The sequence below is a fragment of the Chrysemys picta genome, chromosome 18, assembly GCF_011386835.1.
Source record: "Chrysemys picta bellii isolate R12L10 chromosome 18, ASM1138683v2, whole genome shotgun sequence".
NCBI classification, from domain to species: domain Eukaryota; kingdom Metazoa; phylum Chordata; order Testudines; family Emydidae; genus Chrysemys; species Chrysemys picta.
In genome coordinates this window covers 3088782-3107365 of record NC_088808.1, presented here as the reverse complement: position 1 = coordinate 3107365, position 18584 = coordinate 3088782, and the positions used below count along the sequence as shown (strand labels likewise).

Here is an 18584-nt window from a genome sequence, read left to right as displayed (position 1 = left end):
GCAGCCCCCAGAGACTACCCCTCCCAGAAGGCACACCTGGGTCCAAGCAGCATTGCACGCTGGGGCCTCTGCTTTAGGTCTTGTCTGTGGAGGGGGATTTATTTATACTGGTATAACATAACTCCCTGTGTGGACGCTCTTACTCCAGACTTATACCAGGGAGTTATACCAGTATAACTACTGCTGTAATTCGATTGTGCTGGTAAACGTCCCCATGCTGAGCAACCCTTCGTCATGATGAACTCCTATGGTCCGTGTTCTGCAGGAGATCAAACCAGATGATTTAACGGTCCCCATAACCTTAAAATCTCTGAATCTATGAGCTATGCTTTGTGAGGCCTCTTTAGTCGATCTACACTACATAGAATCATAGAACCATAGGGCTAGAAGGGACTGCAAGGGTCAGCTAGTCCAGGAGTTCTCAACCTTCTTCTTTCTGAGCCCCCCACCCCCCAACATGCTATAAGAACTCCACGTGCCAGCTGTGCCACACCAACTGTTTTTCTGCATATAAAAGCCAGGGCTGGCATTAGGGGGCAGCAAGCAGGCCAACTGCCCGGGGCCCCACATCGCAGTGGACCCGGCAAAGCTAAGTTGCTTAGGCTTCAGCCCCGGGTGGCGGGACTCAGGGCCCTGGGCTTCAGCCCTATGTGGTGGGACTTTAGCTTTCTACCCTGGAACCCAGCGAGTCTAACACAGGCCCTGCTTGGCAGACTCCCTGAAACCTGCTCGCGGCCCCCAGGGGCCCCGGACCCCTGGTTGAGAACCACTGATCTAGTCTAACCCCCTGCCAGATGCAGAATTTGTTGTGACTAAGCTATTCAAGTCAAGGCCGATGGCTGTCCGGCCTCCTTTTGAAAACCTCCAGTGAAGGAGCTTCCACAACCTCCCGAAATGCACTCATTTCTGCTACAGCCTCACCAACCCCGAACACTCAGAAATCGTGAGCTCAGTCTCCAAATCAAGAGATTAGCTTTAAAAAACCAACATGATTTCGAAACATAATCCAATGCAGGTTCTTTGTATTGCCTTCTGGTTTCTGAGCTTTTAAGGAGCACGCTGGTCCCATTTTTAAGCTTCTCTCTGCAACCATTAGGGCTAGAAACTCATTTATTTTTCAAGGAAAGCTGAGATTGTCACATAATCAATAGTGTCCAGGATCTGGGTTTTTAAGTAAAATAGCCGCTATCCACAAGCCTTGCAATGAAGTGGTGAGATTTGGCAACACTGCTATTAACATGAGGTCTTTTAAAGCTAGGCCTGGGCCTCTGCTCTGGGCCAGTGCTGTTTGAAGGAGCTGGCTTCACTTTTGTACTTTAGGTCATTTCTCTTTAGCATCTCCCTGCTGAAGCAAACAAGGATCAGCTCTGTTCTCTTTAGTGATCGCTGCTGCTGAGAGAATCGTGACCGGTGGGGGAGGAATTCCCACTAACAAACATCTCTCTGGCGTCAAGTGCACTAGTGCATGCAGTGAATCTGAAGCATGCTTTGAAGTTACAGATTGACTCTCAACACCCACTTGCTTCCACGCACACAAACCTGGGGAGCATGAACATCATGCAGCCAGGATGTTTGCTTAGGCTCAGAATGAATCAACTTGCCAGGAGGAATGTGCGGCTGTGAGCAAGACACTGACCTGTGGCACAGCTGAGAACAGCAGAGGCCCACAGCTGGTGCAGTAATGGACTCTGAACACATTTCTGATTAAAGTTTAACTTCTCGGACTCCTGCGGCTCCAGGATTCCCTCCGCTGCCTCTGTCCTAGGAAGTGAATGAGAGGGTTTATAAGGAAATGGATTGATTTAGTGTCAGGTGCTAAAAGATACACACACAACCTAGAGTCACAAGGAACTACTTCAACGATACCGAGCCAGGTTCATCCCTGGGGTACGACTGAATGCAACGAAGTGACACCAGGGACGAGGCGTCTCTTCATCTAGAATCCCCAGTGCTGGTTTCAGGTGGGTTTGACTCCAGGCAGTTATAAACAGACAAACCCCAGTACCAGCGAGTCATTCAGCTTCCCACAGCTCCAGTCGACACAGAGCAAATTGGTCTGAGACAGCTCCACCGAATGGGGGTGCACTATGAACGTGCTAAGGTGGGCCAATCAGATTTTCCTGTAAGGCCTTTTATAGACAAAGCCGCATTGCTATGGGGGAGGGACAGCCAGCAAAGTAACATGCTGAGAGAGACTCCTGAAGGATCTGACATAGCATGGAAAGGAGACAAATCCATACCGTAAGTGGCACACACATGGTGTTTATTGGGCTCGTAAGGAAAGGCTGAGGCCCTGAAGTTTGCTGCTAATCACCTGCCATGCTTTATTGCTCAGGCAGAAGGCAGAAATGTGCAACAATTACTCCTGGTGAAATTCTGCGCCACTGCACATGCACAGAATTTATGTCCCTCAACGATTTCTTCGCTTTCCCACAGAAAACTGCCTTTCTGAAGGGGAAGCAAAGGAAAGCCACAAGAGCAGTCATGTGACACTCCCCAGCAGTATGTTTACCCAGGGCAGCCAGCAGAGAGGTAAATCATTGTGAGGCAGGGGGTGGGATTGGGGAAGACACGGCTGGTGGCGCCTACCCTGCGCCACGCTCAGCTGCTAGTCCTGGCTGGGCTGGAGAGGATGGGGCTTCCTCTTCCCTTACACAGCATCTGGGGCCGGGTCAGACCCACCCCCAGATTTCTCCCCCAGCTGTAGGAAGCTCTGCAAACTCCTCCCCTGCCCCGCTTCCTACACCCATCGTTCCTCAGCTTCAGGGGGAGGGATCCTTCTACAGGGAGCTGCTCCCCCATCCATTCAACCCCCATACATTCAGGCCCCTTCATACCTGACCCTCCTGCCAAGCCTCACCCCCCCACATTCAGAACCCCCCGATGAGCCCCCCTCCCCCTGCACCTGGACCACCCCAACGAGCCACCCGCACCTGGATCCCCACCCCAATGAGCCCCAACCAGCTTCACCTGGATCCCCACCCCACTGAGCCCCACTCCCCCAGCATCTGGACCCCCCCACTGCACCCCCCACACCCAGACCCCCCTGCCGAGCTCTCTCCCCCCCGCCCCATGCCCAGACACACACCCCCGCTGAGCCCTAACCACCTTCACCTGGACTCCCTGCAGAGTCCCATTACCATTGAACCCAGAACCCCCCAACAAGCTCTTGTGCATCCAGATCCCCCCCACATACCTGGATCCCCCACTGAGCTGCCCACACCCAGATTGCCCCACACAGAATCCTCTCAACCCACATCTGGATCCCCCCATATGAAGCCTTCCACACTTGGATTCTGCCTTGCTGAGTCTGCCTGCCCACACCTGGTGCACCTGGCATGGAGGGGAAGGGCTTGGGGGTGTCTCTAGGGCAGGCCCGGTCCTTGCGCTGTGTCAGGGTTGGGTGCAGCCTCACTGCTGAGTCTGTATTCCAGGGTGCAGCTGCACAGTGATCTCCCACCTCTGTGCAGCCAGTGGTCTGTGCTCCCCAATGCCAGGCTGGAGCCTCCACATTGATTTGACAAATAAAATTTGCAGAATTTTAAAATATTGTGCTCAGAATTTTTATTTTTTTGGTGCAGAATGCCCTCAGGAGTAAATAATCAGGATTCCAGGTAGTGCTAAGAAGTACTATAATTAGAACTACTCAAAGCACCCAATGCCCACCCAGTGAAGGACAGCCCAATTTCAATCCTAGTTGTAAAATCATCACCTTAGGCCAGGTCAGGTTCCCCTTCTCAGGAGCAGTGACGGGCACAGACAGAGCAATGGGAGCTTGGTACCAGTGGCAGCGCTGCCAGGCTCTCACTCTGCACCTCACTTGTCTGTTTAAGAAGGAGGCTGCGTGAATGCAGAGCCCTCAACCAGGAAGGCTGAAGACAGCTTTAAATTGTTACCCCTCTGTGCAATGCTGTACTGGGCCCATCCGCAGGTAAAGAGCACGGCAGGCTCTGTGGACAGGCAGTCCCAGTCCCCAGCACGTTCCTAGGGGAGCTTTTCCATAGGCTCTAATGGGAGCTAGCTAAAGCCCCAAATCATCAGCTGCTGAAAGTGAAAAAGGGTGTGCTTATGTGTGCAGCACACTTGTGCGAGCGTGTCCTGGGCATCTGTGGAAATCAGATCCACTGGGTGTGTCCTGGCCACCAGGATTTCTAGGTGCCAAACAGAAGAATTTAGGTCCCCACGTCTGAGCCATAGTGCAGCATGTGAGGCAAAGCCACAGTGGGACATTTTGGGCAAGGGGCATTTTATAGGCATGCAGCTTCTCAGTCCCCTGGCACTATGCCCTGACCAAAAGCAGCACCAGTCAGTCCCCTGCTATCTGGCAATGACGTGCTGCTCTATGTTGCACACGAGCCGTGGTGTGAGACACTGTGCTCGCAGAATGGGCAGAGTGAGTCAGGAGGGGCCGTGAACATTTGATTACTCACCTCTCGAAGATCTCCTGCTCCGCGTGCTGGGGACAAGGAGAGAGACAATCATAAAAGCTGAAATTCTCATAAGAACATCCAGACCGGGTCAGACCAATGGTCCATCTAGCCCAGTGTCCTGTCCTCTGACAGTGGCCAGTGCCAGGTGCTTCAGAGGGAACGAACAAAACAGGCAGTCGCTGAGTGACCCAGCCCCTGTTGTCATCCCAGCTTCGGGCAGTCAGAGGCTATGGATATCCAGAGCATAGGACTGCAGCCCTGACTATCGTTGTTAATAGCCGTTGATGGACCTATTCTCCAAGAACTTACTTCATTCTTTTTTTAACCCAGTTATAGTTTTGGCCTTCACAACATCCTCTGGCAAGGAGTTCCACAGGTTGACTGTGCGTTGTGTGAAGAAATGTTTCCTTATGTTTGTTTTAAACCTGCTGCCTGTTAATTTCACTGGGTGACCCCTGGTTTTTGTGTGATGTGAAGAGTAAATAACACTTCCCAGTTCACTTTCCCCACCCCGGTCACGATTAGGCTCTATCAGATCCCTGCTTAGTCGTCTCTTATCTAAGCTGAACAGCCCCGGTCTTTTTATTTTCTCATATTTTCTTGAGGTCATGGAATCTTTTCTGTTTCAGCCTCACCAACCGCCAACACTCAGAAATCAGGAGTTCAGCCTCCCAATCAGATTTAGGGTGACCAGATCACCAAAGACAAATATCGGGACGCGGGGGGGGGTGTGACGTGGGGGGGGCGTGGGGGGGGGCGGGGCCAAAAAAAAAAAAAACCCTTCCTCCGCAAGCGCTGGAGGGAGGCCCGGGAGACTCAGGGGAAGCGCGGGGCCGGGGTAGTGAGAGTCCGGCCTGGCCCCGAGCAGGCAGGACTCAGTTGGGTGGTAGGGCGAGGAGGGGGGCGGCCCGCGGGGCCAGGCGGTGGCTGTTCTCACCCCCGGCCAGCGGGACTCGGGAGCAGCCGCTGCTGCAGCTCCCACTGCCGCGGGGGAGGAAGCAGCCATGGCGCTCCGCGGCTCTGGCGCCTCCGAAGCCCCCGAGCCCGGGCCTGCTGCGGGAACCCAGCAGCGCGCACGCTGGGCCCAGCCCCTGGCCAGTCGCGTCTGGGCTGCTGCCCAGCTGGTGCTATCGCGCGGCGGCCCCGGAGTGGGGGCAGCAGGCCCCAGCCCCCCCGTCCCGCTCGGGTCCCGCAGGGGAACGAACGGGGCTGGGCTGCCGATGCCTCCGCGGGATAGCACCAGCTGGGCAGCAGCCCAGACGCGACTGGCCAGGGGCTGGGCCCAGCGTGCGCGCTGCTGGGTCCCCGCAGCAGGCCCCGGCTCGGGGGGTTCGGGGGCGCCGCAGCCGCCGAGCGCCATGGCCGCTTCCTCCCCCGCGGCAGTGGGAGCTGCAGCAGCGGCTGCTCCCAAGTCCCGCTGCCCGGGGGGGGAGAACAACAGCCGCCGCTTGGCCCCGCGGGCCGCCCCCCTCCTCTCCCTACCACCCGACTGAGTCCTGCCTGTTCGGGGCCAGGCCGGACTCTTACTCACCCTGGTCCCGCGCTTCCCCTGAGTCTCCCGGGCCTCCCTCCAGCGCTTGCGTAGGGGGGAGGAATGGTGAGCCCGGGGAAGAGGCGGGGATTCGGGGAGGGAGCCAATCGGGGGAGGAGGGGGCGGAGTCGGGGCGGGGGGGGGGGTGCGAGCACTTCCGGGCTCCAGGCTCCGGGGCATTTCCTTGTTTGTCCGGTTGTCCCGACCGCATGTCGGTCGGGACGCGGGACAAACAAGGAAATATCGGGACGGTCCCGATAAAATCGGGACGTCTGGTCACCCTAATCAGATTAGCTGAGAAATCACATGATTCCGAAAAATAATCAAAAGTGTGAACATTTTATTGCCTTCTGGTTTCTGAGCTTTTAAGGAGCATTCTGGTCCCATTTAAAAGCTTCCCTCTGCAACCATTAAAGCTAGAATCTAATATATATTTTTAATGAAACCTGAGATTGTGGCAATCAATAGTCTCAGAAGTCTCCTTTTCATTTTTGCTGCCCTTCTCTGTACCTTTTCCAGTTCCAATCTCTCTTTTTTGAGCTGGAGCAACCGGAACTGCAGGCAACATTGAAGGTTTCTGTGTACCAGGGATTTATATAGAGGCATTATTATATTTTCTGTCTTATTATCTATCCCTTTCCTAATGGTCCCTAATATTGTTAGCTTTTTTGACTGCCACTGCACATTGAGCAGATGTTTTCAAAGGACTTTCCAGGATGACTCCAAGATCTTTCTTGAGTGGTCATAGCTAATTTAGACCCCATCATTTTGTATGTATAGTTGGGATTATGTTTTCCAATGTGCATTAATTTACATTTATCAATGTCTTCTTGCCTAATCATCCCGTTCTATGAGATCCCCGTGTAACTCTTCGCAATCAGCTTTGGACTGAACTATCTTGAATAATTTTGTATCATCTGCAAACTTTCCCGCCTCACCATTCCCTTTTTCCAGATCATTTAAGAATATATTGAACAGCACTGGTGCCAGTACAGATCCCACTATTTACCACTTTCCATTGTGAAAACTGACCATTTATTCCTACCCTTTGTTCCCTATCTTTCAATCAATGATCCATCAGAGAACCTTCCCTCTTATCCCATGACTGGTTACTTTGCTTTAGAGTCTTTGGTGATGGACCTTGTCGAAGACTTTCTGAAAGTCCAAGTACACTATGTCCACTGGATCACCCGTATCCACATGCTTGTTGACAACCTCAGAGAATTCTACTAGATTAGTGAGGCATGATTTCCCTTTACAAAAGCTGTGTTGACTCTTTCCTAACATATCATGTTCATCGATATGTCTGAGAATTCTGTTTTCTATTAGTTTCAACCAATTTGCCTAGTACTGAAGCTAGGCTTACAGGGTCTCTTCTGGAGCTTTTTTTTTTTTTAATTGGCATTACAATACCTATCCTCCATTTGGCATGGAGGCTGGTTTCAGCAGTAGGTCACGTACCACAAGTAGTTCTGTAACTTCATATTTGAGTTCTCGCAGAACTCTTGGGTGAATACCATCAGGTCCTGATGCCTTATTACTGTTTAATTTATCAATCTGTTCCAAAACCTCCTCTATTGACACCTGAATCTGGGACAGTTCCTCAGATTTGTCACCTAAAAAGAATGGCTCAGGTGTGGGAATCTCCCTCACATCCTCTGCAATGAAGACCAATGAAAATAATTTATTTAGTTTCTCCACAATGGCCTTGGCTTCCTTGAGTGCTCCTTTAGCACCTCGATCATTCAAAGGCCTCACTGACTATTTGGGTTTGTCTACACTGGCACTTCGTCAGCAAAACTTTTGTCGGGCATGTTAAAAAAAACACCCCCCTCAAACAACAAGTTTTACTGACGAAAAGCACCAGTGTGAACAGCGCTCTCCTGCCGACGAAGCCGCTGCCGTTCATGGGAGGTGGAAGTTTTTTGTCAGCAGGAGAGCTCTCTCTTGCCGACAAACCAGCAGCTACCCTGCACTGCTTTTAGCAGAACAGCTGCGTCACTAAAAACTGCATAGTGTAGCCACAGCCTTTGACAGGCTGTTAGTTTTTGTGTCTTTTGCTAGTTGCTCTTCAAATTCTTTTTTGGCCTGCACTTGACTTGCCAGAGTTCATGCTTCTTTCTAGTTTCCTCCTTAGGATTTGACATCCAATTTTTAAATGTTGCCTTTTTGCCTCGAACCCCCTTTGACGCTGCTGTTTAACCATGGTAGCATTTGTTTGGTCTTATTGTTTTGTTTTGATGTGGTTTGGGTACATATTTCGTTTGAGCTCTATTACAGTATTTTTAAGTAGTTTCTGTGCAGTTTACTAGGCATTTCACTCTTGTGACTGTTCCTTTTAATTTCCATTTGACTCGCCTCATTTTTGTGTAGTTTCCCTTCTTTAAAGTTAAATGCTACTGTGTTGGGTTTCTTTGGTACTTTCCCCCTGCATGGATGTTAAATGGAATTACATTATGGTTGTTAGTACTGAACGGGTAAGCACTATTCACCTCTGGGACCAGATCCTGCGCCCCACTCAGGACTAAATTGAGAATTGCCTCTTCCCTTGTGGGTTCCAGGACTAGCTGCTCCAAGAAACCGTCATTAATGGTGTCTGGAAACTTCATCTCTGCATCCCGTCCTGAGGTGACACGTCCCCAGTCAATATGGAGATAGTTGAAATCTCCCACATTATTATGTTTTCTATTTTTGTAGCCTCTCTAATCTCATGGAGCATTTCACAGTCACCATCACCATCCTGGTCAGGTGGTCGGTACTATATTCCTGCAGCTATATACTCTTATTATTCAAGCATGGAATTGGTATGCAGAGTGATTCTATGGCACCGTTTGATGAATGTAGAGTTGTACTATATTTGGCCCTATGCTTTCCCACAGAGTGTCAACCCCCCACCAGTGTGACTTACCCTGTCATTCTATATTTTATACCCTGGTATTACCCGGTGCCGTTGATTGTCATTGTTCTCACACAATAAAATCTCTCCCTGGGCACTTATGCAAAGGTCTCAGTGGGTTTGGATGTCTTCCCAAGTCCTCCATCCCCCTCGCCGAGCCCGCCCCGGCACAGACAGTGTCACAGCGAACCCCTCACCCTCCCTGAAAATGGCTAAAGCTGCCTCCTAGGATTGAGCCTGTGCCGCTGGCGATGCTCGAAGCAGGTGAATTGAATAAGTTCCTGCAGCAGGAAAGTCTGCCTGGCCCAGGTAGCCAAGGATCCTCTCGCCCTCGTCCTGATGGCTCCGTCTCCTGAGACCCACCCTGGTGCTTGTTCTACCAGCTGCTCTGTGGCCTGTTATCTAACGTGCCTCCCACAATGGCGTCCGAGACCCCTCAATGCAGGCGCCTTGCAGTCAGGCCATCTGCAGCAGGAGTCCTCCAGCTCCCCAGCCCCACATCCATCCCAGAAGGCTTTGTTGCAGCACTTCAGAGGTTTCCCCTCTCTCCTGCTGGCCTGGGTTGTGGGAAGCACAACTGTCCTTCCTGGGCCCTGTGGGAGAGCAGCCCCATCCCCCGCCCTGTGCTGCCCATCTCCCTCTTCCCGGCTCAGGCTGGGGTGGGGCACATCCTCTAGTGCCTCTTGGGCTCCATTTCCCATAGTGCCATCAGGGCTCTGCGCGCTCAGAGCCAGCACAGTGTGGGCAGGGCATAGGGAGCTGCTGGTGGCTGGACACTGCGGTGCTGTGTGCATGAGTCACAGGCTGGCACCGCTGCTCTCAAAAGCAGAGCTGGCTTGTCTGGTGTGAGGGAAACACGTGGGAGACCTCGGTCAGGGTGTGAGGGCAACTCTGGATCCAAACTCCTCGGTGCTCCGGAGTCTCCCGCTGCACCCAGGAGCCTATTCCTGCTGCATCATTCCCTCGGCACCTCGGTGTGGGACCCTGCCACTTGCACTTGTCAGTGGTGTCCCTCCCCCGCTTCCACACGGAAAGGACATCCTGGGCTCGCTCAAAGGCAGCCCGAGCAGTAGTGATAAGACACCATTAACAGAAATCTATTTCTGTGGGGCAGATGGACCAGCCCAGCCATTTCCACAGGCCGGGAGCTCCAGAACATGCAGTGCCTTCTGCACACCACAATCTATCGATTGAGAACTGCTGTTTAACATACTGGCAACTACACAGCAGTGACACCTCAGTGCATTTAAACCCACAGGAAGCGCAGCTCTTTAGCACAGTCAGTACAGCCCCCCCATCAGCTGTCTGACTCATGGCATCTCAGATGCTGACTGCAATTGTACTTTGCCCCCACAGTCTGTCCCAGGTCCCCATCTCCTCAGGGAAAGGCCTAAGACCTGGGGGTGATGACAGCTCCAAACCAGACATCATTCTGTTATCAGCCAAACCTCACATTTGTATCAGCTTTCTCATTATGGAGCCTGCATTAATTAGCCAAAGTAAATTCAGGAAGATTTCTTTGCATGGTGTGTGGTCAATTGGTGGCATTTTCCATTGTGGGGGTTAGAGAATCCTATCCCAGGGCCGGACAATTCTAGGATCCATCATATTTGTAGCTATATGTGTGGTCAGTGTGTTCGTCTCTCCTGCTTCAGGCCATAGTCTGAGCACCACAGAGCCAGGAAGTAAAAGACAAACACGCAGCACTCCTGAGTAGAGCATTGCAAGACCCTTCCTCTGACACATCAAGTAGGGTGACCAGACAGCAAGTGTGAAAAATCGGGACAGGGGTTGGGAGGATAATAGGCTTCTATACAAGAAAAGCCTCAAATATCGGGACTGTCCCTATAAAATCGGGACATCTGGTCACACTAACATCAAGTGTCAGCTCCCGCCAAAGACCAACCTCTGACCCAGTGTGGAAACATTTACAAGCCTCACACCGCCCCCACCCACCACCACTGCTACGCAGCAAAGAGCCAGACAGACCTTTTCACCCGGTACTCTCTTGCTGGCTGGTATTTAACAGATCTTGTGCTCCAGCCTCCCGTCTCTCTGGTGGGACAATACCAGAAGGCAGAATAAAAGATTCGCTGTTATTCGTATCACCACTGGTTCACTCCACTGACCAGCCAGAGAGCAAAGCTTCTGCCACTCACTTCAAGTTAAATGAAGCTAAGCAATGGCTTAAGGTCGGGGAAACAGGATAACTGCCTGCTAACATCTGACTGGAGAGGAATTGTTAAGGTGATCCAAGGTGATTTAATAACTAATGGGAAGGAACCAGCCAAAGGAACGTGCAGACTGAGTAGGAGAAGTTCCCTCACACCAAGGTTTGTTAGGTTGCAGGGGATCTCTCCAGGGAAAGGCAGGGTCCCAAAGACCGAGCCCTGCTCTGCACGACAAAATCACTTCAGTATAACCACGTCGCTCGGGGGCGGGGCGGGGGGGTGAATGATCCACGCTCCTGAGCGACCCAGTTATACCGACTTAAGCGCCGGTGTAGACAGCACTATGTCAGCGGGAGAGCTTCTCCCACCAACACAGCTACTGCCTCTCATGGAGTCTATTAACTATTCAAGTCGACGGGAGAAGCTCTCTCCCATTGGTTTAAAGCGTCTTAATTAAAGCGCTGCAGCGGTGCAGTTGCACCGGCGCAGCGTTTTAAGTGTAGACCTGCCCGGAGCTGTTTAAAATCAACAAAGAACTAGAAAAACCCATGAAAAATCATGTGCTGGCCTTCTCCCTCCTGACTCCCGAGTCCAGTCCTCAGACGCTGAGGCCCTGCTTGGGCCCCTGTGGTCCCATCTGCTTGCAAGGGAGAACAGGCAAGGAGGAAGCAATGCAGCAGTTAGTGCTGCTCTAGCCCTGCATCCAAAGGATGGTGCATCCCGAGCTTGGAAGACAATTCTGATATTCTCCCATCACCCGCAGACCAGCGGGAACATTTCAGAAGCTCCCTCACCTGTTCCTAGCTCTTACGGGGCAGCCACATTTCTCCGGTGATTCCAGCCAGCTGACTCCCTGGGTAGCCACAGCTGCTTCCCAGGAAAGCAAACCCGAGTCTCTCTTGAACTCTGGCCTCCTTGTTGTCAGTGCAACAAGCTGCCGAACTGCTGCGCTCAAGAGTCATCAGCTGCAGCGAGAGAAGCCTGGCTGCAGGCTAGACCGGTTCCTCAGTACAGGACTTAGAGGATTTAGAGGATTGGGCCAAAAAAAACCTGATGAGGTTCAACAAGGACAAGTGCAGAGTCCTGCACTTAGGACGGAAGAATCCCATGCACTGCTACAGACTAGGGACCGAATGGCTAGGCAGCAGTTCTGCAGAAAAGGACCTAGGGGTTACAGTGGACAAGAAGCTGGATATGAGTCAACAGTGTGCCCTTGTTGCCAAGAAGGCTAACGGCATTTTGGGCTGTATAAGTAGGGGCATTGCCAGCAGATCGAGGAACGTGATCATTCCCCTCTATTCGGCATTGGTGAGGCCTCATCTGAAGTACTGTGTCCAGTTTTGGGCCCCACACTACAAGAAGGATGTGGAAAAATTGGAAAGAGTCCAGCGGAGGGCAACAAAAATGATTAGGGGGCTGGAGCACATGACTTATGAGGAGAGGCTGAGGAAACTGGGATTGTTTAGTCTCAAGAAGAGAAGAATGAGGGGGGATTTGATAGCAGCCTTCAACTACCTGAAGGGGGGTTCCAAAGAGGATGGATCTAGACTGTTCTCAGTGGTGGCAGATGACAGAACAAGGAGCAATGGTCTCAAGTTGCAGTGGGGGAGGTTTAGGTTGGATATTAGGAAACACTATTTCACTAGGAGGGTGGTGAAGCACTGGAATGGGTTACATAGGGAGGTGGTGGAATCTCCTTCCTTAGAGGTTTTTAAGGCCAGGCTTGACAAAGCCCTGGCTGGGATGATTTCGTTGGGAATTGGTCCTGCTTTGAGCAGGGGGTTGGACTAGATGACCTCCTGAGGTCCCTTCCCACCCTGATATTCTATGATTCTATGACTATGGTACTTACCACCAGGCCGTGGTCATCCAGGTTGGTGATCATGTCCACTAGGTAGGTGCGGAGGGCAGCCAGTTTCTGCAGGGACTCGGTCCAGTGAGCTCGCTGCGTCAGGATGCTCTGGTGAGTCCTCTCCTCCTCCGCGTGCACCTTCTCCAGCAGTCGCTGCTCTTCGTTCTCACACACATTTCTCACAAAGATCAGTCTCTGGATCACCACTTCCCGGGCCCAGCTGGCCGCGCCCTGCCACAGCAAGGACAGGGGAGGGAGAGGTGTCAGGTGCCCCTGCCTCAGCTCAGCAAGCACTACATGCAGTACCACTGGCACGCTGGAAAGCTACCACCGGAGCTGGCTTTCAGTGCCCGCTAACGCTGAGTCAATCCACCTGAAATCACCGGGATTAAAGTGGTGTAAACCAATGTGAGATCGGAACCAGGCCGCTCTACCTACCAGCTATGGTGTTTCTAAGGCACTAGCTGGTATCGCCATGGCTACTAAGTGCCAACTAGACACCCAGCAAGGCCCAAATTTCAGCTTCATACAAAAAACAAGTTTTACACCATGTAATGTTAGGGAAACGATCTCATGCTGACAAGCCAAAGGCCCAGCCTGCAACGCCTGGTGCAGGACAGCAGCTCTGGCTCCCTGCAGCAGTCCCACTGGACTCAACTCACATTAGGGAGGGCTTGCAGGATTAGGCCTGACAGCTGCCGTTCCCCCCTCCCCGCCCACCATTCACTCAGCAGCGGGTCTGCTCCAACTGAAGCACGTCTGTGCAGTCTTTGCAGTCCAGCCATTGCAGGAGGGCAGGAGAGGCTGGAAGTGAACTGACTGAAACAAAACTGAAACTGACTAGCCTTTTATTGACGCACAGGCAACAGCAGGGAACCAGGAGAAGTTAGGGTCATTGAAGTGTTCAAAGCCATTATTGCTAACACAGGCCTGGTCTACACTAGAAAATTAGGTCGGCATAACTACATCGCTCAGAGATATGGAAAATCCACCCCGCAAAATGGCGTAGTTAAACCGACCTAAGTCCTGTGTAGACAGTGCTAGGTCGACGGAAGGATTCTTGGGGAGGTGGATAAACCAGACCGATGGGAGAAGCATAGGGAATAACGTCTACACTGTGGCATTACAAGCATAGCCATACCCACAGAGTATTTACACAGAAATAGCTGTCCGGATTCTCAGTTATGCTACGGCCACTTTCCCCTGCTCTCGCAGGGGAAATGGGCTTTAAAATCAGTGTAGGATGAAACAGATGCTGCCAGAGAGGTGTAACGTGACCTCGGCGAAAGGGAGAAATAGACCTAGTATTGTTATCCTGACATGGTCGCTTTAAAGGAAAGCACTGCCCGAGGGAGGCACGGGAAGCAGCACCACCTGAACTGAGAGACGAGCAAATTCAATAGCAAACTTCAGGGTTCGGCTCCCGAGCACATCCCCAGAACCCAGGAGGACGGGGCAGCAGGGAGGGTGTTGGAAGCAGGGCAATGTGTACAGTGCCTACACTCAGCTGGCTGCCTCACGGAGCAGAGTTGGGGTTAACACTGCAGGAGACCAAGCAAAACGGTCTGTTCGCTCTGGGGGATGGTCAGATAGGGAGAAGGGCCTAAATAAAATCAGTAACCAAAGAGTAAAGCCATCTCAGCAACCCTGGGCAGCCAGCACTACTATTGCTGAGTGGGGGTGTGTTCACCTGTGAGATGCAGGCTGCATTAGCAAGCTCAGGTCCCCATTACCGTGCCATGGAGAGAAAAGAGAATTACCAGAGCACTTTGGTTCTTCCCCGGCAGCACCTCGGCCATGTATTTGGTGATCGCAGCACTCTGCAGCTGGAGCTTCTCACACTGATCCACAATTTTATTCTGAAATATAGAATCAGAGCTCTGGATTCACAGCCTCTCTCAGAGCATCCTCTGCCCACCGGGCACCGTGAGCGCTCAGCTCGCAGAAGTGTTGTAGTCATACAGCGTCCCTTCACTAGAGCACAGGCTCCATGAGGGGCCCGGGAGTTTCCGGCTCTCAGCCCCATTGCAGTCAGCTTTACACAAAGAAATAAACCCCAGATTTGTAATAAACCCCGATCCTTGCCTGAAAAAGTCACAAATGGGCTAAAATATCCCTAAAAGTTAGTGGGTTTTAATTGGTAAGACCTGTCCTGGACTCCCAATCGCCAGCGATAGTATCTGTGCGAGAGGAAGAGGTGGAAGGGAGGGAGAAACGGTTACATGCAGATCACCTAGGCCAGATTCTCTGTCATGTTCTGGTTCCTTTACATCACTCTGGCATTGTGATGAGACAGAACCTCAGTGGAAATGGCCTCTGGGACTATCCCTGGCATAAGGGCTTTCTCCACACAGCAGAGTTGCCAGAGTGGCTTTAGCCACCTCCCTAGCCACTGGCATAGAGTGTGCACGAGGGGAGGGTGCAGGCATGGCCAGATCAAAATAGCTCCTACTATTCTCAACTGGGATGACTCTGGAGAGCTGTTGCAGCCAAACATACATTGGAGCAGTCCTGGGGCTGCTCTAATTTATGCCCTGAATGGGCAGCCCAAGCTCTGGAGTGTAAAGCAGCCTTTGCCCCCTCCTGCAAGAAGCACAGTTTAGCCAGAACAGACTCTGAGCCAGAGTTTTGCCTTTGAAATCTGTCGTTTCCCTTGGCAATAGGGCAATTCCTATGTGATTGCTGGGAACCAAACCTGTCATTTGGGTTTAGATGTGAAAACCAACCGACAGGAACAAGGAGGCCTTTACACTTTATTTGTGTTATTTTGATCTAGCCTGAAATTCCCAGGGTACCGCAGAGAGGGCCCAGGCCCAGATCCCTGCGCACCTGCTTGATCCTCAGAAGTATTCTGCCAATGGGTGATACGAACGGGTCAGCGGGGGGCCTCACAAGCGGTCCTAGTCCCATTACTCACTCCTGACGATGTGTGTGATTGGTCACCTCAGTCACACGGTATTGTTTCTGCTCTCGGGTTGGACGGCTGAAACTTTTTTAAACAGGAGATTGGGGCGACGGGCACTTTCCAGGATCAGTTTCTAGAGGAAGAGTGGCTGGTGCTGGCCGCTGTCAGGGTCAGAGTCACACCCGGCACGCACCGAATGAGGTGACGGTAACCCCCGTGGGTGAGCCGTCAGCCCCGGGCCCTGTGCCCACCAGCTGCTCTGCAAGTGCGGCCAGGCCACGGGAGGGGCTGGCCGGGCTGGCTCGGCTCATGCAGCGATCCCTGCGCAGAGCTGTCCCTCCTCCCCGTGCTGATCTCCGTCGGCGGGGCGCTCGTAGTGACCCCCACCCTAGCCCAGCGCCAAAGGGGGACCCGGCCTCTCCGGGGGCCTGTCTCCCAGCACGTGTCTGCGCAGCGCCTGGCACACCCCGGCCCTGCCCTCACCTGGGCTCTCTGCGCTACAGTCACACGCAGCCGGAGCCCCGAGGACGTCACCCACCAGGGCTGGGAAGCGGCCCCACGGCAGCCCCCTGCGCTCACGGGCAGCACCGGACTCTCCCTATCAACCGCCCGGGGAGCGGCTCCGGCTGCTCCGCACGGCGCGGCGGGCTGCCTGGGGGGAGCGCCCGGAGGGGATCCAGGCCAGCGGGCGATGTGGGCGTGGGGCGCCCCCAGGCAGCCGGCGGCCCAGCCCCACCCTCCCCTTCCCCGGGGGCCGGGCGGGGCGGGGGCGAGCAGCCCAGCCTCCGCGCCCCGCGCTTACCCGCAGGTCCGCAGCCTTCTCCTCCAGCGCCGTCACGCGGTGGCCGCGGCAGCCGCCCAGCCTGGCGCACTGGGCGCAGACCAGCCGGCGGTGAGCGGCGCAGAACCAGCCCAGCTCCAGCCCGTGCTCCGGGCAGCTCTCCCCGGCCAGCCCCGCAGCGCGCTCCGGCTCCGGCTTCGCCCGCCCGGCGCTGCCGCCGGCTGCCCCCGCCTGGCTCCGGCTCCCCGGCTCCGCGCTCACGGGCGGCGGTAGCCCCGTCCCCTCCTGCGCCATGGGCCAGCGCTCGCGGCAGGACGGAGCCGGAGCCGGAGCCGCTCCCGGGCGGACACGGGAGCTGCTGGGAGCGGGCGGCACCTGTCTCAGGTGCGGGGAACTGAGCGGCGGGCGGGGCTGCAGGCGGAGGTGACGGCAAAGTTAGAGCGAACCCGCCCTGCGCCCACACCCCGAGTGCTGCACACACACACACACACACACAGCCCTGCTCGCGCTCTGTCACACACACACACACACACACACAGCCCTGCTCGCGCTCTGTCACACACACACACACACACACACACACAGCCCTGCTCGCGCTCTGTCACACACACACACACACACACACACACACACACACAGCCCTGCTCGCGCTCTGTCACACACACACACACACACACACACACACACACAGCCCTGCTCGCGCTCTGTCACACACACACACACACACACACACAGCCCTGCTCGCGCTCTGTCACACACACACACACACACACACACACACAGCCCTGCTCGCGCTCTGTCACACACACACACACACACACACACACACACACACACACACAGCCCTGCTCGCGCTCTGTCACACACACACACACACACACACACACACAGCCCTGCTCGCGCTCTGTCACACACACACACACAGCCCTGCTCGCGCTCTGTCACACACACACACACACAGCCCTGCTCGCGCTCTGTCACACACACACACACACACACACACAGCCCTGCTCGCGCTCTGTCACACACACACACACACACACAGCCCTGCTCGCGCTCTGTCACACACACACACACACACACACACACACACACACACAGCCCTGCTCGCGCTCTGTCACACACACACACACACACACACACACACAGCCCTGCTCGCGCTCTGTCACACACACACACACACACACACAGCCCTGCTCGCGCTCTGTCACACACACACACACACACACACACACACACACACAGCCCTGCTCGCGCTCTGTCACACACACACACACACACAGCCCTGCTCGCGCTCTGTCACACACACACACACACAGCCCTGCTCGCGCTCTGTCACACACACACACACACACACACACAGCCCTGCTCGCGCTCTGTCACACACACACACACACACACACACAGCCCTGCTCGCGCTCTGTCACACACACACACACAGCCCTGCTCGCGCTCTGTCACACACACACACACACAGCCCTGCTCGCGCTCTGTCACACACACACACACAGCCCTGCTCGCGCTCTGTCACACACACACACAGCCCTGCTCGCGCTCTGTCACACACACACACACACACACACAGCCCTGCTCGCGCTCTGTCACACACACACACACACACAGCCCTGCTCGCGCTCTGTCACACACACACACACACACACACACACACACACAGCCCTGCTCGCGCTCTGTCACACACACACACACACACACACACACACAGCCCTGCTCGCGCTCTGTCACACACACAAACACACACACACACACACACACCCCTGCTCGCGCTCTGTCACACACACACACACACACACACACAGCCCTGCTCGCGCTCTGTCACACACACACACACACACACACACACAGCCCTGCTCGCGCTCTGTCACACACACACACACACACACACAGCCCTGCTCGCGCTCTGTCACACACACACACACACACAGCCCTGCTCGCGCTCTGTCACACACACACACACACACACACAGCCCTGCTCGCGCTCTGTCACACACACACACACA

At 54.0% G+C, this 18584-nt stretch overlaps 1 protein-coding gene across 2 annotated transcripts in view; it reads right to left on the bottom strand.

Annotated features, from left to right (window-relative positions):
- Positions 1 to 18584, bottom strand: part of BSPRY (B-box and SPRY domain containing) — a 34226-nt gene that overhangs the window by 7247 nt on the left and 8395 nt on the right. The window contains exons 1-5 of one of the 2 annotated variants that reach the window (XM_005295632.4): positions 16588 to 17010; positions 14641 to 14739; positions 12881 to 13111; positions 4431 to 4456; positions 1637 to 1761 (exon numbers count right to left, since the gene is read on the bottom strand). In XM_005295632.4, coding sequence (XP_005295689.2) covers positions 1637 to 1761; positions 4431 to 4456; positions 12881 to 13111; positions 14641 to 14739; positions 16588 to 16860 — 754 coding nt within the window. In that variant the 5' untranslated portion in view covers positions 16861 to 17010. Of the gene's footprint in view, positions 1 to 1636; positions 1762 to 4430; positions 4457 to 12880; positions 13112 to 14640; positions 14740 to 16587; positions 17011 to 18584 lie in introns of those variants that run through there. The other variant, XM_065572153.1, reaches the window with a different exon arrangement.